Genomic DNA, 22793 nt, shown 5'->3' with positions numbered 1-22793 from the left:
TACCATTATGGCCGGGTATGAATGCAAAAACATTGAAAGGTCAAGACAAGACTTTCAAGTTAAGTTGGAAAACCTTAATTTGTCCGGCAGCCCTAGCCCCAAATTCTTTATCAGTGACCTAGAAATCCTTTATCAGTTACCTGAATTTGAAACTCAGCGACCTAAGTTTGGAACTCGTCGACACAAAAAGTTTTACCTGACATAGAATGGAAACTCATCGACACAAAAAGCTTTACCAACTTTTTACCCGAGGCCATGAGGGCAAAACTTGTTCCACCAGTGGCCTAAATCCGAAACTCCCCGGTACTAAATTTTTTTTACCAGAGACTGAATTCGAAACTTTCCATGTTGAAGCAAAATGACGCACCACTTGTGTCAACTAGTCAATTTCAAATTGCAAAACACACAGAATAATGTACTAGTTGCATAAACTAACATGGCATTCAATGAACAGAAGAAAGAAACTAAAATTTACACAAGCAACATGAGATAATTAAAAAGGAAGAGAAAGGTAATGGTTTTACATAAACCAGTACAGAGGAGCAGCTAGAGAGATACATATACATAGCCATTGACAATACCATGATTCCATAATCTAATCTAAAGGCAGAAGACATGATTTAACAACAACATCTGCACTGCACATTAGTCTCAGGCTCTGATAATAAATACTACCTCTCATTGCTCTCAAATTTTTACCCGACTAGACCCGACCGGCCAATGGATGGTTTTCATTCCGGTCATCGACCAAATCATAAAATCAAATCATTCTGATTAATAAAATACAGAGAACAATTCAAATTCAAATTTCAAATATACCCAATTTCCAGCTTTTTTTGCTGTGGTTCAAATCTTGTTCTCGAGCTTCTCGGCTTTAACGATCGGATTGGCTTTGATAATTGCATCTCTTCCAACAGCTTTGTAATCAAATGTGCACCCATGTTGTTCTGGATACCTATGTGTAGAACAAAATGTAATTCCACATTTGCATTTGAATCCCGTCAATCCGACTCTTTTTTTACATGTCAAGCATCGGTTTGGTTTCGCTGCAACCGGAGTTTCGGCCGGCAACGGATTCGCAACCACTGGTGGATTTCTTAATTCAGATGAAGACGATGACGGTAGAACTAAAGCCGGCGCAGAGAACAATTTTGTTGTTGTTGTTGCGGGAGAGGATGAAGCAGATGGGACGGCGGATGGACCTGCTAGTGATTTCTCAACGGCAAATTTAGCCGACGAAGCTTGTTCTTCGGTGAGACGGTGATCTCGGTAACATTTAGAACAAAGATTTAACGTCGCCGGACTCCCGAAGAATCCACAGTTGTTTGCACATAGTATATGACCTTCTGGTTGTGCTTGACATCTCTGTTCTTCTGCCATATCTTAAGTTTCTTGTGTGTATTTTTCTCTGTATTCCGATCAGCTGATGAATCTAAAAAGTTCTGAAAATCCGGATTTCTGAAACAAAAAAAAAAAAAAAAATCAATTAGTCCAAAATTCAATCAAAAGTCCTCTGAATCATAATTTACTAACAAAAAATCTAGAAAATTGAAATAAAAACTCAATTTCATGAAGATATATCAAAGAATTTTTATCAAAAAACAACAAGATGAAGATGATAATCAGAAGGAGGAGGGTGTGGATTACAAACCTGATTGATTAATTCAAGACTTTGAAGATTGATTCAGTTGATCGGGAAAAGAAATAATGGGATATTATCTCTTCCTTCCTGAGCTTCTGTGAAAAAAAAATGAGAGAAATGAAAGAATTATAGAAGAGAGAAAGAAGATTTTTATATATATTTATTATGAGAGAAAACAAAGACAGGCTGGAAGCAAAACAAGGAGAGATGAATTAAATAATTAATTTTATATTTTAACTTTATGGGAGTAATTTAATTAATAATTAATTAAAGAAAAAGGCCATTTTTTTGTTCATCCTAATCTTTTCCTCCACGCTAAACCACCGAATTTCTCACCTCCTTCACCTAAACAACCAACTTTCTCATTTTTTTTTTATTAAAATAAATTATTTTTACTGGTTTTGCGAAGATTCTAGATACTTGTCCCCTAGCCATCATCGTCATCTTTCTCTTTCTCTCTCTTTCTACAAAAATATTCTTAGTTTTGGTTCTGGCGTTGGTATAATACATGTGGATTATTACCGTGCCACGTGGTACCACCGTCGTGGCATGTGTTTGTGTCTTACCGGCCGAATGTTGTCGGCAGATCAGTTGCTGAAGAGCACGAGTAAAAGTAAGTACTCCTATGTTGAATTTAAAAAGCCAACAACCAATTATGAGTTGTAATGTACTAGGCGTAGAGCCGTGTGCATTTTTGATAGAGCGTCCACTAAATTGATTGCACTGATGACATGTGATCTTTTCGATCTCACAGATCACAGCTGGTATAGCATTTGGGTCGGCAACAACGTTTTAACCGGAGGTGGCCAACTGAGGCACGCCATTAGCTGCATTGAACCCTGAACTAAAAGTCAGATTAAGTAACATGGCATATTAAAAATGAGTCAATGACGTTGGAGAAAGTCACAACCTACACCAGACCAGACCAGACGGCAGACAACCCTCTTTATAGGCTTATACGGAGTCACGTGGTCCCACATTCGGTTTTCGTGGGACCATATCACATGAGTTGGATTATCAATCATTTCGCATGATTGATGGTGACATGATCAGCATCATCATCATCATCATCATCACATCTTGCCTCCTACTGTATTAAAATGAATCTTCTCCATGATACCAAACATCATTTGGGCCTTTAAAAGACAAAAATAGGATGGGCTGAACATGAATAGCCCATGATAACTTAATATTCTATCAATTCTGGATTATTAAAAAATTTAAATCAGGATGTTGACTGCTTCTGACCGACTCATGCCATGAGTTGACCGCCAAATGAAAGACAATGTCAAAACTGGGGGGCGTTACTTAAGACTTAAGAGCCGTCGGCCATATTTCTTCTCCTCCATATTGTTTGTTGTCAGGCGGACAGTGGGAATAAATATCATTCATTATTCATGCAGCCGATTTTGAATAAGAACAATGAATTTTGGGTTGTTGTAAAAGGTATCATTTTCAGATTACTATTAAATTTGTTTGTTAAGATTTTGTTTAAGATGATTTTCAGCATAATTTAAGGCAGTGTTTTGGTGATAATGATGGGAATTGTGGTTGAGTAGGTGATGGACATCATCTTATCTTATCTTTAAGTTTTATTTTAGGTCATATCCATCATTATAATACGGAAAGTGTGCACACTGATATTAGCATTACGAACAGCAAATTATAGGTAAAATGGAGGAAAGAAACCATTAAATTCGCTAATCAAATCAAACCAAAACTAGGCAAGAAAAAAGTTGGCTAGGAAATAGAAAAAACTTAAGATAGTGGAGTTGTTTGGATCGATTAAACGGAGCAGTAGGTGGATCGATTTTCATTAGTGAGGATTGAACTCCTTTTAAAAAAAGATAATTAGTAAAAAAATTAGTGTTGGCGAGTTTTAAATTCAGGTCACTCGTATTATCACCCAATAACTTTACCATTATACTATAATGACACTGGCTTATCGTGGAATAAGTCGGTCTAGCTGGTTGAGTTTGCTCTGAAAAATTAACACCAAGGATGTCATATCCTTGCATTGTCATATTTGGTGGTGCTAACAATTTCATTAGAAACAACTTTCATTAAAAAGGAGTGTCTCTTTTCACTTCTGAAGTTGTATCCGCGTCAATGGTGGATATTTGTTCCTACGCTTTTGCGAATGTTGCCGCTCCCGTGGTTGATTCATCAATTCCTGTTTCAAAAGATACCACTGCCGCTCCTCTCCCCATGCTTGCTACTGCCACTCGAAGTGTTTCTGGATAGGTTGACTCTGGGACCAAACCCCTGTTGGATTTTGTCAGTGTCGCTCGTTCATCTATCAGTGATCCATTTCAAGTATGTTTCTATAATGCTCTTGCTAAATTACTAAGTGAGCCTCCTCCAGATAAATCAACTAGAAGCGAAATTTTCTCTCAGCTAGACCCTAGTGCTAATACTGCTTTTGATCTGTTGGTAAGTGTTTCCTTATCAGTATCTTTTCAACTCGTGCTACCTTTTCGCATTCTCATATCTAAAACTATTTCTTTCTTAGGAATCTCGTCGTTGCTTGGTTCAGGCAGAAGGGTTCTCTGAGTCTAGTCATACCATTCTAGAACTTTCTCGTTATGTTGCTAAGTTAAAGGTTGATTTTCTTGCTGAAGCTGTTGTAACTGAAAATCTCCGTAATAAAAATCAAGAGCTCAGAGGTACATTTTTATTTTTGAAAAGCTTTTACTTAACCGCACTTATGTTCATTCATCATGCTCCCTCGCATGCTCCTTTTTAAATTGTTTCGCACTTTCGTAAAGATTTAAACCAGAAGTGTCGCGGAGAGGTATAATTATCAGCATTCTGTCGAGGATGCCCATGCGGATAATGAGAGGTTGAAGAGCCAACTTGACCAATTAATTAACAATTACTCATATATACTTGACCAAATTTATAATTTTAAGAACGAAAATCTTCGCCTCTATAGTCAAAATGATCTTCTGGGTTCCCAAGTATCCAGCCTTTCAGGGCTATTGTATAGTGCTAAATTGAGAGATCGAACTCTGTAAGATGAGAGCACGAAGAAAAGCGTACTTTCTTAAGTGAGAAGGCGATATTTACGCACCAATATCATGCTCTTCGGAAGACTTGCACTGAACAGGAGGAGTCTATTCGCGCATTGGAAAATCAGTATGACAAGGATATGAAGAAGTTGACTATGGAGAATAACAAGATTATGAAGAGTAAAATAAATGTGACTATGAACATGAATAAGTTGCGTGAACAATATACACAACTAAAGGAATCTCATGATATTCTGACAAAGAAGAACGCTTCTCTTTACCAAGGTGAAATGAAAATTTGGTCCCGTCTTCAAGGTTTAGTAGATGATGATTTTGATAAGTGTATGGAAGATATGAAAAACAGTGGTCCTGCCCTGTCCCAATATTTTATTTCTCAGCAGGAAGGTAGTCACATTGGGCTGACTGCCTCAACTCTTATTTTGAAACTTCCTCGTTTGACGTGATTTTGTCGCTCTTCTATTAATTTGTTGTCTTTTGTATTCGCAGTGTCTGAGAGATCCTACCAGTATACCATCCAAAAGTTGAGATCTGACATGTCTAAAGCTCAAAGAGAGCGCGGGAAGCTCTCCGTGGCACTTTCTTCTTCCCGGGACAGGGCGAATAGGAGATGCTCGTATCTTGGGAGATTGATGAAGGTTTATGTGGAGAATACCAAGAATGCTGCCGCACGGGAATGCCATATCAAAGCCCATTCTTTCGTCGATCGAATTTGTCTCAGTAATTCACTCCCTTTGTTGGATGTGGATCCTCTCGATGTTGCTGATGATGATAAAATTCCTCAACCTGACAGTGATTATGACTATGATAACTGCAATGATGAAGGAGATCTTTTTTTTTTTTTTTGCTCAATCACATTTTTTTATTAAATTGAAAAACCAAAGTTTTACAACAAACAACTAAAAAATAAAAGAAAAATTACAAAAGACAGAATTGAAGAAGAAGTTAAGCCAAGATAGCTATGGCTTAAGATAAATTAGCCTATACTGTAGGTTGAAGAAGTTGATTATTTGAGAATCATAGTCATGAGACCATCATTTACCTTGCATTCTAATACCTCCTTCATGAACAACTTGAATAATTCTACTTTTAAAGCTATGAATATTGATCATTCCATTCTCAAATAGAATTGAGTTCTTTAAGAACCACAATTCTTTCATTATTGCACAAGCTGCTGTGATCCAGACCTCTTTTATCAGTGGACTATGAAGTGTTGCTGCTTGACAGACATCTGCAAATGATGATGGCCTGGGAAAGACAAAGACAGAACATATCTAATTCCAAATTTGAGTGCTAAAATCACATTTCCACAAGGTATGTTCCATGTTGTCTTGTTCTGCCACACACACATAGCATCTATAAGGCATTTCATAACCTTCATTTCTCATTGTTTCATCATCTACATATACTCCTTGCAGGAGTTTCCAGATATTACAAGCAATGGAAGGATGTAAAGAATTTTTCCATATGAAAGAAGGCCATACCAGTTGCTGCTGCTTGAATCTCATCTTTTCCACTGCCAAAGTTGTAGTGAAAACACCATTTGTACTTCCATTCCATATAATGTTGTCAGCTCCACCATTAATTGCAGGCATGTTGCTCATAACAAAAACAGATTGTAATTCATTGGGAATTTCCCATTGATTTTCTTTAATCAGATCTTTCACTTTCATCTGCATGTTGTTTTTAACAAGGTCAGAATATCCAATTTCATTCATCATGGGATATGTTTCATACCATGTGTCAAAACTGAAATCCCAGCTCCATCACCAACAATCCACTTAATGTCATATTTCAAGGTTGACCAAGCCCATTTAAGACCTGAGTAAACAAAAGATGGTTTCCAGTTTTCAAACCATTGACCTTGTTTATTCTTAAATTTTGCAGCAAAAAAAAAAGCTCATTCATCTTGAGAATTCACCATTTTCCACATTATTTTCATAAGAAAAGCCTTGTTAATAATTTTCAGTCTTCTAATACCAAGACCTCCTTCATTGTATGGTGTACAAACCTTCTTCCAAGATAATGTTTTGAATTTTCTAATTTCACTATTGCCAGACCATAAGAAATTCCTTATAAGTTTTGCATAGATTTTCATGACTGAAGCAGGCCATCTATAAATAGTCATATTGTATAATGGAATACTACATAACACTGATTTTAAAAGAACTAACCTTTCAGCAAAAGATAATAATCTGCCTTTCCATTTTGCTAGTCTATGTTGAATAATTTCTACCACTGTCCAGACCATTGCTGAAGTTACTCTTCCAGGAGCTAAAATCACTCCTAAGTACTTATCAGTAAATTTAGATAATTCCATATTGACAATCTCACAAATTTGTTGTTTCCTAGCAGAAGAAACTACATCTATGAAACATTTGCTTTTATCCTTATTGATTAGCTGACCTGAGCTAGCTTGATATTCATCAAGTAATGTGAATAAACTGTTTAGAGATTTCTTGGATCCATTGCAAAATATAAAAACATCATCTGCAAAGAAGAGATGAGTGGGATGAATACAATTTTTAATCACCATAGGAAGTATTTTACCTTGATTTACCAGCTGAGAAATATTCCTGCTAAGAACATCTTCCATTAGCACAAAAAGAATAGGTGATAATGGGTCACCCTGCTTTAATCCTCTTCCCATTGAAAAAAATCCACAAGGTCCACCATTGACCATAATTGACATTTTTGCTGATTCAAATAGTGTAAGTAACCAATAATCACACCATGAAGAAGAAAAACCATATTTTTTCAGGACTTGAAAAAGAAACTTCCAGCTTATAGAATCATAAGCTTGAGAAATATCAATTTTGAAAGCTACATTACCTCATCTTCTTTTTTTTTCATTTCATTCACCATCTCAGAGGCAAGCAAAATTTGCTCATGAATACTCCTACCCTTGATGTAAGCTGCTTGTTGAGGAGATATCAATTTAGCCATAAGACTATTCATTCTTACTGTGATGATTTTTGTAAAATTTTTGAAGAGTACATTGCTCAAACCAATTGGTCTAAACTGGTTTGCTTTTTTTGCTCCTTGACATTTAGGAAGAAGAACTAGTATAGTTGCAGGAAATCCTACATTACACCTTCATATGATTTCATTGTTGATCAGCTCATTTTTAGGTTACACTCTCAATTTTATTGATTAAATTTTGAATGTTCTTACAAGAAAGATAAATAAGTCAAGAATGATCTCTGCTCTGAACTTTCTCTCTCCTATTTACTTGTTTCTTACTCAAAAAGATCCCCCCTTCTTTTACAACTCGAATGACTATTTATAAGGAAATACATAATGGATGACAGATAATCTGTCCTTTATTTTCTGATATGGTTTGCGACATTCTCGCAACCTTACAAATGTTAATTTCGCAAGCTCTCTAATTTCGCAGGACTATCACATCTTTCTCATGATCCTTGTTGACGTCGTTTCTGAAATTGTTCTGCGACGCTATTGTGATGTACCATTGATAACTTCGCTGAGACATAATTGTTGCGATATTCTGGTCCTACATCTTGCCTCTTCTCATATCTTCTCTACCAAGTAGAGAATGATGTGAGAAATACCGCAGTTGTTCTCTTCTTTATATTCTGCATTTATCACACGTATTTTTTCTTCCGTTTATTTCTCGACACGTCTTTTGTAACCGTTACCTTTTAACCGCTTATATCTTTCCGTATTAATCGTGTTGATTTTCTCGAGGAGAAATTCCCTCTATATATATTCCTTCTCACTCTCTTTTTTCTTCTTTTTATTTTCTCTGCAACTTCATCGTTCTCCTGCAAATTCCATTATTGCAGCTTTTCTTCTTTCTTCTTCAACCTTCTTAAGTTCTTCTTTATCTTCATACTAGATCTTTATAGTTCGTAATTTTCTTCGAGACAATCTCCTTGCTATTATTTTTCATGGATTCATCAAGGTTAGTCTTCTCTTTTCTTCTTTAGGAGTTTTGCTGAATTGATATATTTGAAATTGATCTTTTTTATTGCCTTATTTGATGTTGTCTATGTGATTCCCATACTCTTGTTATTTTAGCAAAAGGGGCTCCAACACTAAATTTACAGTTCAGAACCCTAACAATCCAAAATCACAGCATAAGGTTGTCGCACATAAAAGAAAGTCTGCAAATGAGAAGGTAGTAAGAAACACTATCTTTTTCTAATAACAATATTGTTTCCTCTGTTTCTTATATGGATTGTAATTCGCAGGGTGATAAAGATCTTCATAAACCTCACAAGAAATCTCTCCACCTTAAAACTGTTCCAACTTCTATTCCCTTCCACCTACTCATTTCTTCCAAATCTCCTGCGACATCTTCGCAAGATAAACCTTTATCTCCAATTCGCGAAAATGTTGCCTCTGATTTCATTTCTTCCAAATCTCCTGCGACATCTTCGCAAGATAAACCTTTATCTCTAATTCGCGAAAATGCTGCCTCTGATTTCATTTCTTCGGTTGACCTTTCTATGATTGAAATTCCCCTTATGGATCCTTCTGCGAATGAAACCTCTTCTCTTCCCATTGAGAATGTTTCTCAACCTTCTGTCTCTACCAGTTCTCTACCCAAGTCTCTTCCTCTGTCGAAAGAGACCGTTGAAGGGATAGATATTTCTTTCAAAGTTTTATCTGGATGGATGATGGCAAGAAGTCTTCTATTGATCCCATCAAGTCTAATGTTTGCGAGATTCTGAGCAAGCATTTGGGTTCTGGCAGAGCTGCTTCGCAGACAGCTTTAGAAAAAGAATGTAATGCTCTTCGTCTTGAAAATCAGAAGCTTCATAATGTTTTGCTGGATCGCGACAATCTTCGCAAAAAGAATGATGAATTAAGAGGTATGGTTTCCTTATCTATGTCTTTAATTTTCCTTTTCGATGGTTTTATCCTTCCCATGTTTAATTATCCTTTAAATACCTCTTTCGCATGTTAAGCATTAAATCAGAAACGAATAATGGAGAGATATCAATTTGAATCAGCTATTGAAGAAGCCCGTGTTGATAAAGAAATCTTGATGGATCAATATAACCAATTAGATAACCTCTATTCATATTCTCTTGATTAGATAAATAATCTTACCAATGAAAATACCCAATTAGTTCAAAGACAAGATCTATTAAGTAATGAAGTATCTCGTCTTTCTTATTCATTAACTAAAGCTAATTTAGGGATGGAAACTTTATCATATGAGAATAAAACCTTATCCCAAGAAAAGCGAGCTTATTTAAACAAGATGGCGATATCTTCGCAACAACTAGTATTCTCCAAAAAGTATGTGCTGACCAAGAGCAATCTCTTCGCTCTTTGAGAAATGAACTTAAAGAAGTAACAGAATCATCTATCGCTGAAAGAGATACACTCATTCAAGGTAGAATAGCTTTAAGTGTGAAGGCAAACCAGCTTAAATAACAATATTCCAAATTAGAAGAATCTTATTCTTCTCTTGCGAAGAAGATTGCCTTTCTTATTTCTGAAGAGAAAAATCTTCAGTCTCGACTTAAAGGTTTAGTTGGAGATAAATTTGATGACGCAATGGACCATTGGGAGAATAGTTGTCTATCCTTGATTCAACACCTTATTTCGCAAAAAGGAAAGTAGTCATAATAGTTTATCTGCCTTAATTATCTTTTCTTTGTCATATCTCTCTGAATTCTTTATCTTAATAAAATTTTGTATTCTATTTTTCGCAAAGTCTAAGAAGAATCTTCGTTCTTCTATTTCTGATCTAGAGGCTAAATATGATAAAATTCGCAAAGAGAATGCATTGCTAGTATCTACCCTTACTGGTTCTCGCGACCGAGCATAAAGAAGACTTGATTATCTTGCTTATTTTAAGGATATTCAAGATAGGAATCATCAAAGAGCACTTCTTCGCCAAGTTCATCTCCGGGCTGAAGTCCTTGTAAATGACATTTTATTATCCAACTCTCTTCCTCCTTCATCAATTGATTCCTTAGAAGTAGATGATGATGAATTTCCTCGTCCTGCTGATAGTGATTATGATTGCGAAAGCGGTGCAGAGGATAATTTCCTGGAAGATGAAGAAGATGTTCCTTCTAAAGAAGTATCTGCTGGTGTTAATCAGAATGAGAAAGTAATTTCTCCTGATGAAGTAATTGCTAGCGATAATCAAGATGTTAGTCATGGCGAAGATCAAAGCCGAAATGAAAGAGAAGCTTGCGAAAATGTTGGCGAAGAATTTTTGTCATCTCCTGCTACTGACATTAATATTGAAGCTTGAGCTTCTTATCTAACTTTGTTTTCTTGAACTGTCTTATTTTTATCACTTTTCAGAGATACATTTTTCAATCGACTTTGGACTCAACTTTTCCATTTAATATTTTGTTGATAAGAAAGATAATGCTTCTTGTGTATTGATTCCCATACTTGCCTCTCATTATCTTTCTTGCAAAAAATAATCTGTTATGAATTCTTATAATTAATTAGTTTTATTATATGGTCTTATTTTGCCTTCCTAATTAAAGGTCTTATTATGCCATCTCTTGTCATTGCGACGAAATCGCAGGACGTCTTCGCACTTTCATGCGAAAACCCATTAATCTCGTCTTATCCTTTTCTTTTGTATTATTGCCTCTTCAGGATTGTTTCACAAATATGACAAGCCTTAATATCCTTGCGAATAAAAAGCCTCATGACATTTTCCTCTTAAGACACTTATCAGCTCCCTAATGGAGGGTTCCGCCCTTATCTCCCCCTGGTTGCCCCTTCAAGGAGGCGTACTTATACCATACAAGGTTAGCTCCTCCCATCCAGTCTTAACAACAACCAGTTGTTTTCGCAGCCTCTTATCCATTTTGCCTATAGGGCTTTGGTTACGAGACTGCACCCTAAGTGGGGTTTTCTTCAGGCCGAGTGAAGTATGATCCAAGACTTGTCAAGAATGGAAAGGACGCTTCAAACGCCCCCGGCACTCTTGACTCAACCGTGTACCTCGGCGCCTTGATCAGATTCTGCACTCCTTGGGAGAGTCCTTATTACCATAGTCGCCCAACCTAAGTCATATGCTTAAGTTAAGAATCCAAGGTGCCTCTCCCGGATGGGATTCATTGACCCCAAATCTCCATGACTCAGGTTCCGGTGGCGGTGTAGCCTTTCCCTGAATCATACAATAGGTACCCCCTTATATGACGTACTTTAGGTCTTACATTTGCCTCTTTCGTATTCGCGAACTAGGGTGTACGCCATAAAGGTTCGGCTCTTTCTCTTTTATCATTCTTCTCTGATTATTTTCCGTAAAATTCATTATCTCTGCGAGAGTCTCGCAAATCATTATATTGTATCTGAATTTCCCAATCACAATTTTGTTGTTCAATCAAATGTATTTTTGAGAATTTTACTTATTGCGAGATTATCGCAACAACTTAATCATTCATACATTTCTTGTTTTTATTACCTTTGCCATCATCCACTTCTTTATTATTTTTTGCTACTGCTTCCTTGGTAATGGTATGTTCATCCTTTTTATTCTGAGCTAGAATTAATTTCACAACATCTCTTCTCCTTTATTTTCGATTGTATCCACTATCAACCTCTCACTTCTTTGTACGTCTTTGATTTTGTGTCGCCAGTTTTCCTTCTTGTTTGCTCTTCCTTTGCAAGATTCTATCTCAGTTTCGTAACATCTCTTTCCTTCAACCCAATCTCCTTTTATGATTCCTACACCATTGGGGTGAGGAAATTTGATGCATTGGTGGAAAGTTGAAGCTACACTTATAATCCCATGTAGCCAAGGTCGACCAATTAATGCATTGTAGGGTGATTCTACATTAACAACATAGAATGAGATTTCAGAAGATATTCCCTTCAATAGAATTTGCATAGTAACCTCCCCTTTAGGCTTGTTAGCAGTACCATTAAAACCATATATCTTATGTGTTGATGGTATAAGATCATCATCTCTTCCACCCATGGTTTTATAAGTATGATAAAATAAAATGTTCACAGAGCTTCCAGTATCGACTAGAATTCTATTGATTTCCCATGAATCTTCAGCTTCATCATCCTCATCTTCTTTCAGTTTTGGATTAATTTCTAATTTTATTACCAATGGATTGTCATGCACCTCTTCTCCTTCGGGAATTTCTTCTGCGGTAAAAGAAATGATCTGTTTTTGTCGTTCCTCTAGTCGCGAGATTTTCGCAATATTCATAATTTCTCTTCCATTATTATCTCTTGCGAACACTCTAGTCAAAACATTATCATGAAAATCTTGTGAAGTATTCGCCACTGTGTTTATTAGCTTGGGTAATAAGCTTGCATTCGCCGTTTGTGAGCTGGTGTTCGCAACTGGATATGATTCCATTTCATTTTGTCTTTCCTCTAAAGAAATGTATTCTTATTGAAGTTCTCGCAATTTAGTCATTGTAATCGTATTCTTGACTCTGAAAATTTGGACATACAACAGGTTTGTTGCAAACATAGCATTGATAAATGATAATATAAGATATCTCTCATCTACACGGCCATCCATTTCGCTACACATAGTTCTCCATCTTTTAGTCAAGTGTTTCAAACTTTCGCCAATCCTTTGTTTTAATCCAAACGCATCTTCTATACCAGGTCGTGAGGAATTATTACTTATATATGCTCCCAAGAATGTGGTCTGCAAATGATTGAAGGAGGTTATTTTATTCTTTGGTAAACCTTCAAACCATTTTAACGCTTCTCCTGTTAAGCTGGATGCGAAATATTTGCACAATACCGCATCATGATTCTCCCATTGTAACATGCACCTCACATAAGCTTTAATGTGCTGAATTGCACAAGTTGTTCCATCGAAAATGCTGGTTAATGTGGGTAAATTGCATTTCGGTGGTATTCCTCCTAATTGTACTTCCATTGTAAATGGAGTTTTCGCAGCTTCTTCTATTGCTTCATCCAATTGTCTTCTACCTATTTCTCCTCTGTTATTTAGCAATCCTCTCATTTCTTCTAATTCTTTCAAGATTTGTTTATTTACACATGAATCTTGACCCATTGGTCTCTTTAATTTTGCTTCTCTTCTTCTGCGTTCACGTCTATCTTCTCTTGCGAAATTTTGTATCTCTTCTTCATTATCCTCATCTCGTCTTCTTCTGCGATTCTCTTCCTCATCTCTATCTTGAATTTGCAAATGATGATGTCGTTCATTTTCCCCTCCATAATTTTGTTCATTTCTTATCAATTCAATTCGTTGTCTTTCAACCATTCTCTTTACTCTATCATACTCTTCATTGAGATTATCATTATTCCGGTTTTGTATACACATTCTTTCTCGACTGTCATGATTGTTCTGGCGAATCGTCTTCTGAAGTTCTTGTTCTTCCATTTCCGCTCTCAATCTTTCACGTTCGCAGATTAAACGTGCTTGTTCAACATTATGTCTTTCAATTTCTTCTTCAATTGTTTGTTGATTTCTTTGAGTTTCCCTCACATGTAAAATTCTTCTTCTTTCCTCTTGATTTCCTTCGCCATCTTGGTTATTTTGTCTCTGATTTTTCCCGTTCTCTTGATTTCATCCAATTTGCCCATCATCAAAAGTTTCATTTTGTGGAATGTAACGATTATCAGTTCTTTCTCTATTTTCGCGATATTCTTCATTAGGATTTGATGTTTCTTCTTGAATATTATTTCCAGCATTGATCGTGGGTGAATTTAGCCTCATTTCTCTTCTAGTCGATCTTGAATATGATTTTGTGATACTTCTCGATCTTCTATTCTGCAGTCTTATATTCTCCATCCTTAATTCGTGATTTTGCCTTGTTAAATTCGCACGTTCTTCTGCCTCAGCTCTTCTTTCTTCATGTATTCTTCGCCTCAATGTTTCTAACGCTCCAATTTCCTCATCTCCATGAATTATTCCTTCATCTACTTCTTGATTTCTCTCTTCCTGTCTATAATTTCTATTTTGTTGCTCTTCTTCTATTTCTTCTGCTGAATTTGGTCGCCAAGTATGTACGCGCACTCTGTCATAATCTGTATTCCTCTCTTGAACTAGTGTTTGTTGAATTGGCGATTGAATTAGATTTTCTCTATTATTTCTCATTCTAGTAGATTCTCCCATTTCACTTCTTTCTCTTCCAGCAATTCTTTTGCTTCTTCTAATAGTAGTCGGTTGTTTGGATGTATTTCTTCTTCTAGCCATTTCTTCAATGCTAACAGTATTGCAAGAAATTATGAAAAATTCTTAATCAATCACTTTAAATTTTCACAAATATCAATATCAATCTTTAGCTTTTTCCAAAATAATCTTCAACTCCTCCCTGTTTCTAGCGCCATTATGTAGTTGCAGGAAATCCTACACTACACCCTTCATATGATTTCATTGTTGATCAAATCATTTTTAGGTTTACACTCTCAATTTTATTGATTAAATTTTGAATATTCTTACAAGAAAGATAAAGAAGTCAAGAATGATCTCTGCTCTGAACTTTCTCTCTCCTATTTACTTGTTTCTTACTCAAAAAAGATCCCCCTTCTTTTACAACTCGAATGACTATTTATAAGGAAATACATAGTGGATGACAGCTAATATGTCCTTTATTTTCGGATACGGTTTGCGACATTCTCGCAACCTTACAAATGTTAATTTCGCAAGCTCTCTAATTTTCACAGGACTATCACATCTTTCTCATGATCCTTGCTGACGTCGTTTCTGAAATTGTTATGCGACGCTATTGTGTTGTACCATTGATAACTTCGCTGAGACATAATTGTTGCGAGATTCTGATCCTACAACTAGGAAGTTAGAATTCAGTCCTCTTGGTATGAATCTTCTTTTCCAACAAAATTGAATTGCTGCCACTAAATCAGTACCAATAATATCCCAACAAGTTCTGTAGAAAATACCTGAAAAACTATCAGGACCAGAAGAACTCTCTAGATCCATTTGAAAAATGATATTCTAGATTTTTTCATGACTTGGAAATGCATCCAACATTTCTTGATCTGAAGTACTTACTAATGAAGGAATAACATCCAATAGTTTCTCTGAGATATTAACTTCTTGAAACTCAAATTTTTGCTGAAACTGATGCACTAAAGAATCATCAACGAGAGATGGGTCAGAGATGATATTACCATTGTTATCTTCAAGGTCACTAATTAAATTTGTTGCTTGCCTTATCTTCATCTTGGTGTGAAAGAATTGAGTATTTGCTGCTCCTTCTTGAATCCATTTTTCTCTAGATATTTGCCTTAGCATCACATTAGCTTGGACTTCTCTACTGGCATGTTCATTTTGAGCCGTTACTAAGTTCTTTAATGTTTCTTCATCAAATGGATGGTCATCTGAATATTGCATTGCTACATTCACTTTTTCCTCTGCTTCTTTTATTTTAACTTGAACATTGCCAAAAACCTTCCAGTTCCATTCATTTAACTCCTTTTTTAAACTTTTTAATTTCTGCATGAAGATGTAAGTTGGATCACCTGGAATATGCTTAGACCAACATTCTTTGACAACTGATAAAAATTCTGGGTGATAGATCCACATTTTTTGAATTTTTCTTGGACAATTATGAGGTTTAGGAATATTAGAACAACCTCCCAATAATGGTGCATGATCTGACACTATCCCAATCTCCAAACTCTTGAAGCCATTGTTGATTAAAGACAACTCTATCTAGAGTGCACAAAATTCTGTTTTTCCCTTGCTGGCAATTAGACCATGAAAATTGCAGCCCTGTTTTAGGAGCTTGAATAAGTTCACAATTGTCTAAGCAAGTTGAAAATTCCAACATTGAAGCCCTGTTAGGAGATTTACCACCTTTTTTTTCATCAAGTGAAATCACTGCATTAAAGTCACCCAAAGCTATCAAGGTTTATTAAGCTCACTGATTATTTCCATCTCTGACCATAAAAATCTTCTTTGAACTTTCTTTACATGAGCATGAACTCCAGATACAAGAACATCTCCAACACTCACTGTGATCATTTGACTAGAAACAAATAGTACTTGAGGAGATGAAATATTTTTACTCCAAAATAACCATATGTTACCTTTATTATTTGATGTAAAGTTGTGAATCACCATGCTCTGCATTCCTGCTAAATTTAATTTCTTATAAAAAGAAGCACTGCATTTTACTTTTGGTTCTGCAATCCAAACTAAAGAGGGACTAAACTGGTTGACTAAAGACCTCAATTTATCATGAGCCCTAGGTCTTCTAAGGCCCCTGATATTCCAATATATTATCTTCATTTGATAGGAGGAGGAGGATTTTTAGCGCCTATTTTTCCTTGATTTTTCCTGAAATTATACTTGTTATTTGCTTGAAATTGTTTAGTTACCTTTACTGGATCAGTTGGACTTGTAGCATTTGATGATGATGTTGTATTAGATACCATTTCCTTTTCAACTATTTTAGACCAAGAGATCACTTTAACAACTTCATTGGATACTTGACCAGTTTTTCCATCTACATAATTGATAGTGGTACTTTCTAAACTGTTTGCTTTCTTTGGTGTTAAAACATTTGGAACTTCTTTAATGACAACTTCGTTATCTATTTCTCCTTCTTCACATACAAGAAGACTGGATTTTCCTTTCTGGAGTATATTGTTTCCTGTAGATAACTTGATAACTTGTGTTTCATGAATAGTATTAACTACAGAATCCTCACCTGCTCTTTCTGATATATCACAAATATCAAATGGAATTTGTTGCTGCTTTTCTGGTGTAGTAAATTGCTTATTCTCTCCACGTGCATTGTCTACTTTAGTTTTATACTACTCAATCTACATTCAGTAGTTAAGTGACCAATGATTTTGCAGTTATGACAAAATTTAGGACATACAGGAATTGAAATATCCTGAAAAAATCCTCCAAACTTTGTATCAATCCAGATTTTGTTAGGAATAGAATGAGCAAAATCTATCTCAACTAGAACATTAACATAATAACCAACTTCACAATTTGCAGTAGCAACATCAATCTTAATAGGAGTTCCGATTTCCTTACATATTTTGAAGAGAATTTCCTCCTTCCGAAATTCCAACCCTAAACCAGGTAACCTAACCCAAACTTGAGCTTTAGATGTACGTTGTGATGATGGTCTGAAGTTTGAAACCCAATTTCTAACTTATAATACTTGATCATTAACTTCCCACAGGCCAGCTTTGATGGTCATTCGATCAACTTCATTATCCAGTTTGATTGTGAAGAAACCTCTTCCTAGAGGAATGAGTTTACATTCTCCAACTAATTTCCATTGTTGACGTAAAATAATAGCAGCATCCACAAATTTAATCTTATGTAAATATAATCTACCAATGGGTGAAAATTTCCACGGATTTAAACCCTCCTCAAAGAGATCATCAGGTAAATCTATTGTTGGAATTTTTGATTATGTATTATTTTGACCTAATTTTGTTGAATTCATCAGGCCAAGTGGTTCTCGGACAAGAATCCGTGAAAACCACCTGAATTAATGTCTCTAATCATGAAACTACGAAGAAAACAAGAATTAATGACTTTGATTCCACCTGAATTTATGAAGATGAGCACAGAAATTGAGATTCGTCGGAAGAAAATTTCGCCGAGTCAGAGCGTGACTCACCGATTCCCTTTTCCTATTCAATCAACTGGTGTCTTATGAAGGAGCTCTTTTTCTCAATGATCCACCTAGAGATGATGATGCTGGCAATGATCTTCCTAGAGACCCAAATCCTGATGTTGTTCCAGATGTTGAAAAAGATGCTGGAATTGTCAATAATGAAGCTGAGATTGCTGTACCAAGTGATGATTTGCCTCAGAATGATCCCTAGTGGAGAGATCTTTAGATTCATTTCTTCTTTTGTCTCTTATGTTTCTGGATATTCTCTAGTCTTGTTTATCTGTTTTTGCTGCACATTAAAGAAACGCATTTCTATTTCTATGCAAAGTTATTTCTAAGAAAGCGAATAATACCTCCCTTATGTTATTCCCATGCCTGGATCTGTTATTTTCATTGTGAGAAATAACTTTTGTGTGAATTGAGCATGTTCTACACTTCTTTCTGTCCTTCTGCGAAATTCATTTCATGCGTTCTTTAAGCATTAACTACGTATTTTCTTGCTTTGTGCGTCAAATACATCACCTGCAATATTTGTTTCATGCGTCATATGTATCACATGCAATATAATAAGCGTTATATTTAAATTGGTCTATGTGTTTTATAGTGAGGTCTTATTGAGCCTCCCTAAGTGGAGGTCTTAGTCAGCCTCCCCCTGTTGATGTGACTTATTTTTGCCCCAGGGTATTATTTTGGTCGTGCGGCAAGATCACAAGTGGTCATTACCTTTGCAAGTAATAACCCATTGATCTTGCCTTATCATTCTTCGTATTGTTGCCTCTGCAAGATATATTGACGTGTCAATATAACAAGTATAATTTCTCTTGTGAGTAAAAGTCTTGTGCTATTGACGTCTTTGACACAATTCAGCTCCCTAGTGGATGGTGACGTCCTTATATTCCCCCTGACTTCCCCTTCAAGGAAGCTTTCCCCTACCGGGTTAGGGTGGGTCTTCCCATCTAGTGATGCCAACAATCAGTTTTGTTCGTGGCCTTTTATCCGTCCGCCGATATGGCTTATGGTTACAAGACCACACCCTAAGTGGATTTTCTTGAGGACCGAGTGTATCAGAGTCATGACTTGTCAAGAATGGCCAAGTACGCTCCAGACGCCCCAGGCACCCTTGACTCAACCGTGTACCACGGCGTCCTGATCGATTTTTTACACTCCTTAGGAGAGAGCTTAGTACCTTCGTCTTTCAACTAAGGAGTTTCTGCTGGATAGGTTTTGTTTCTCCCCAATTCTCCATGACTCAGGTTCCATGGAGGGTATGTCTTTTGCCCGATCCATGCATTACTAGGTTTTCCCCAATTATGACGCGTGGTAGGTCTTATTATTGCCTCTTGCATTTACACGAACTAGGGTGCACCCCGCAAATTGATGCGTAGCCTCCCTAGGTAGAGGTTTTAATTTTTGCTGCCTCCTATTAAGGTCTTATTTATGAGCTTTTATTGTTGCCTCGTTCTTCTACTTGTATTTTTTTAATGAAATATTCATTGTTTCGCATAAAAGAAAAAAAAACATTTTTATTCTTCTTTCTGATTCATACAGTTTCCATTCTCGACGCATACATATCATTTTCTTCATTCTGCCGCATGTTCTATGGATAATATTTCTTCAGATATATTCGGTTCCATGGATGGTCAAGTTTACGACCCGTGTTCTTCCCCTCAGGATCCATCGGCTCATATGCCCCATTTCCAACTATCCTCTTTATTATGTAAGGTCCATCCCATTTCTTCTCCAACTTTCCATCTCCTCCTCTATGATAGTGCGATATTTCTCTCAATACTAACTCCCCAGGCTAGAATTCTCTTTCTTTTACGCGCTTGTTATATTCTCGGGCTAGCCTTTTATGATAGTTCTCCATATGTTATAGAGCAACTTCTCTATTTTCTTCTAAGTCATCAAGCTTTGTTAAGATTAAATTTGTATTTAAGTTCTTCTCCCATGCTTCTTTCTTTGTGGTTGGTATGATGACCTCAGTTGGCAGCACTTCCTCTACACCATATGTTAGACAGAAAGGTGACATTCATGTAGCTTCTATCCGTGTTGTTTTATACGCCCACACTGCATTATGCACTTGTTTACACCAAACTTTTTTGTGCCCTTCCAACTTATTCTTTAATATATCCGCAATTGTTTTATTAGTTGCTTCAGCCTTCCCATTGCTTTAAGGATATAAAGGAGTTGATTTTCCACTTTGAATCTTGAATGCGTTGAGTAACATCTAGATGTTTTCACCCTCAAATTTCTTTCCATTATCAGAGACTATTTGCGCTGGGATCCCAAACCTGCAAATTATATTTTCAAATATGAAGGTGTACACATCTTTATCTCGGATATTTGAACTACTTTGACCTCTGCCCATTTAGTGAAGTAATCTATCGCAACAATTAAATACTCCTTTGCCATGTTCCTGGTATGAATGGTCCTACAATATCCAAGACCCATTTTGCGAATGGCCATACACTTGCCGATGAGCTTAACTCTGCACCTGGTGCATGTATCCTCTTCCCATGTCGTTGGCATTCTTCGCACCTTCTTGATACTTCTTTCGCATCCTCATGCATGTAAGGCCAATAATATCCTTGCATCTTTGTTCTGTAAGCTAATGATCTTCCTCCGCTATGATTACCTGCATCACCATAGTGCATCGCCTTTAAAATTTTCATTCCTTCTTTTCGCGTCAGGAATCTGAGTGATGGTCCAAGATAGGATCTTCTATAAAGGACGCCCTCTCTTAGCTCGTAATTTTTCGCTCAGCTTTTCAACTTGTGCGCTTCTAATCTGTTTCTTGGTACTTCTCCTTTTTCCAGATATAAGTGGATTTGCTTTCTCCAATCCTCTTCTTTATTTGCTTGATCTTCTTCTTCATTTTCTACCATCATAACGTCTGCGTATTCTTCTTCTTTCTTGATTGATGGAAAAGAGAGCGTCTCTACCTTTATGTACCGTGCGGTGGGATCCACTAACATAGATGCGATAAAATCCAGTGCATCTGCGAATCTATTGTCATTTCTGCATATATTCCTCCAGTCCACATTTTTTATTTTTGTTGACAGTTCTATGACGAGATGCTTGTACTTTTGTAGAGATGGTTCATTTGTACTGTACATCCCATGTATTTGTCGTATTACCAGTTTTGAGTCACTGGTTATTCTGATGTCATCTAACTCGATTTCTACTGCGAGTCTTAACGCATGTACAACTCCCTTATATTTTGTCTCATAATTAGTGGATGCGGACTCTAATCTGAATGTGTGCACCACTCTTGCTCCCTGCGGTGATATGATCACTATCCCTATACCATTTCCTTCTCCATTTACTGATCCATCTACGAATATTTCCCATCTTTTTGAGTTACGCTATGTTAGAAGGTTTTTGGGATTCCTTTCTATTCATCTATGTCCATTATTTCTTCTACGCCTTCGTCTTCTTCTAATGGAAATTCTGCCAAGAAATCCGCAATAACCTGAAATTTTTGGGAAGACAGTATTTTGTATTTGACTGCGAATTGTCCTACTTGTGCATTCCATCTTTCTATTCTTCCCGATCTCTTCGAATTCTTCATTACAGATTCAATTGGTATTTTTGTTGGCACTTTAATTGGGTGAGCTTGAAATTAAGTGTGGAGATTCTCTGTTGCATAGACCAGCGAGGATAAACTTTTCGATCTTTGTATAATTTCTTTCTGCGGACTTGTAAGTTTTGTTGATGTAGTAAATTGGCTTTTTGTTAGAGCACTACTCGGTCAAACTCGCATGCGTTGCTATCTCAAGCATGTTTGTCAATGTTAGTGATCAAAACTATAAGTCTTGATTTCTAGTCTCTTATAGCTAAGTCTCGAACTAGGATAGTAAGTGTAGTAGAGCTCAAGAACTTCATGGCGATTCATCATACAAGTAGAAGATCTACCCAAGGAACCGGTGGAACTTCTCGAAAAAAAGGTATGTGGAGACTTGAACTTATCTGTCACTCAAAAGTATATCTATTCTATCTCCTACTCTTTGAGACAAAATTCGTATCCTATATATATAGACTAGATCATACACATTTGGTATTTCGAGCCGGGTATACCTCGCCTATGTATATCTCGAAATATGTATTGGTAAGCTTTTCGCTTTGACCAAGTTTATCTTTTCCTAGTGACGAAAGTCATGAATGTTTCAATCACTTTGAAAATTACTTTGACGAGAAATAGTGTAACAACTATATAACGTCCTATAAGAATGTTTCAATGATTGGAATGAGAGCTTAGATTACATAACCAATGGATTCCTTGAACCGAAGTTTTCGAACTTTGTTGATCAAGAGAACCGGAAGTATGGCAAGTGCCAAGTCCGCGAACTCAGTCCGCGAACTGCCGATGTTCTCAAACCCGAGAATTTCTGATGGAATTGACAAACTACTTGCGTGAGACCCATTCCGCGAACCGGCATAGTTCTCGAACCCCGAGAATTTCTGCTGGAGTTTGTAAACTCTATCCGCTGTCTTAAGTCCGCGAACCTATTCTGCGAACTTGAGAAGGTTATATATCTAAAGATGATTTTTGAACTTAATCTTAAA

At 36.4% G+C, this 22793-nt stretch overlaps 3 protein-coding genes across 3 annotated transcripts; all 3 read right to left on the bottom strand.

Annotated features, from left to right (window-relative positions):
* Positions 1 to 416: 416 nt before the first annotated feature.
* LOC113310706 (zinc finger A20 and AN1 domain-containing stress-associated protein 5-like) lies at positions 417 to 1840 on the bottom strand. Its single transcript, XM_026559456.1, has 2 exons — positions 1652 to 1840; positions 417 to 1458 (listed from the first exon to the last, which is right to left on the bottom strand). Exon 2 carries the CDS (start codon positions 1378 to 1380, stop codon positions 847 to 849), a length of 534 nt encoding a protein of 177 aa, XP_026415241.1. The 5' UTR covers positions 1381 to 1458; positions 1652 to 1840; the 3' UTR covers positions 417 to 846.
* A 3865-nt stretch (positions 1841 to 5705) lies between these two features.
* Positions 5706 to 7363, bottom strand: LOC113311477. Its single transcript, XM_026560310.1, has 5 exons — positions 6846 to 7363; positions 6683 to 6785; positions 6446 to 6544; positions 6019 to 6344; positions 5706 to 5919 (listed from the first exon to the last, which is right to left on the bottom strand). The coding sequence occupies exons 1-5, from the start codon at positions 7361 to 7363 to the stop codon at positions 5706 to 5708; spliced, it is 1260 nt and encodes a 419-aa protein (XP_026416095.1).
* Positions 7364 to 16869: 9506 nt separating this feature from the next.
* Positions 16870 to 17883, bottom strand: LOC113311476. The gene is made up of 3 exons (XM_026560309.1): positions 17864 to 17883; positions 17469 to 17727; positions 16870 to 17400 (listed from the first exon to the last, which is right to left on the bottom strand). Exons 1-3 carry the CDS (start codon positions 17881 to 17883, stop codon positions 16870 to 16872), a joined length of 810 nt encoding a protein of 269 aa, XP_026416094.1.
* Between the last annotated feature and the right edge of the window lie 4910 nt (positions 17884 to 22793).

The sequence above is a fragment of the Papaver somniferum genome, chromosome 9 (genome assembly GCF_003573695.1).
Source record: "Papaver somniferum cultivar HN1 chromosome 9, ASM357369v1, whole genome shotgun sequence".
In the NCBI taxonomy this organism is placed as follows: Eukaryota; Viridiplantae; Streptophyta; class Magnoliopsida; order Ranunculales; family Papaveraceae; genus Papaver; species Papaver somniferum.
Note: the sequence above shows the minus strand (reverse complement) of the source record. Positions and strands in the feature narration are given on the sequence as shown.

What these genes read in the sequence shown, in the direction of transcription:
- LOC113310706 (XM_026559456.1), bottom strand. Translation starts at nt 1,380, where the DNA reads ATGGCAGAAGAACAGAGATGTCAAGCACAACCAGAAGGTCATATACTA.
- LOC113311477 (XM_026560310.1), bottom strand. Translation starts at nt 7,363, where the DNA reads ATGTCAATTATGGTCAATGGTGGACCTTGTGGATTTTTTTCAATGGGA. An exon ending in TTATTATCTTTTGCTGAAAG is followed by an intron (nt 6,786 to 6,845) that starts GTTAGTTCTTTT and finishes GACTATTTATAG; the next exon opens with ATGGCCTGCTTCAGTCATGA. An exon ending in AATATGACATTAAGTGGATT is followed by an intron (nt 6,345 to 6,445) that starts GTTGGTGATGGA and finishes AACAACATGCAG; the next exon opens with ATGAAAGTGAAAGATCTGAT.
- LOC113311476 (XM_026560309.1), bottom strand. Translation starts at nt 17,883, where the DNA reads ATGGAAATTAGTTGGAGAAT. An exon ending in ATGGAAATTAGTTGGAGAAT is followed by an intron (nt 17,728 to 17,863) that starts GTAAACTCATTC and finishes TTCAAACTTCAG; the next exon opens with ACCATCATCACAACGTACAT. An exon ending in TTCAGGATATTTCAATTCCT is followed by an intron (nt 17,401 to 17,468) that starts GTATGTCCTAAA and finishes TAGATTGAGTAG; the next exon opens with TATAAAACTAAAGTAGACAA.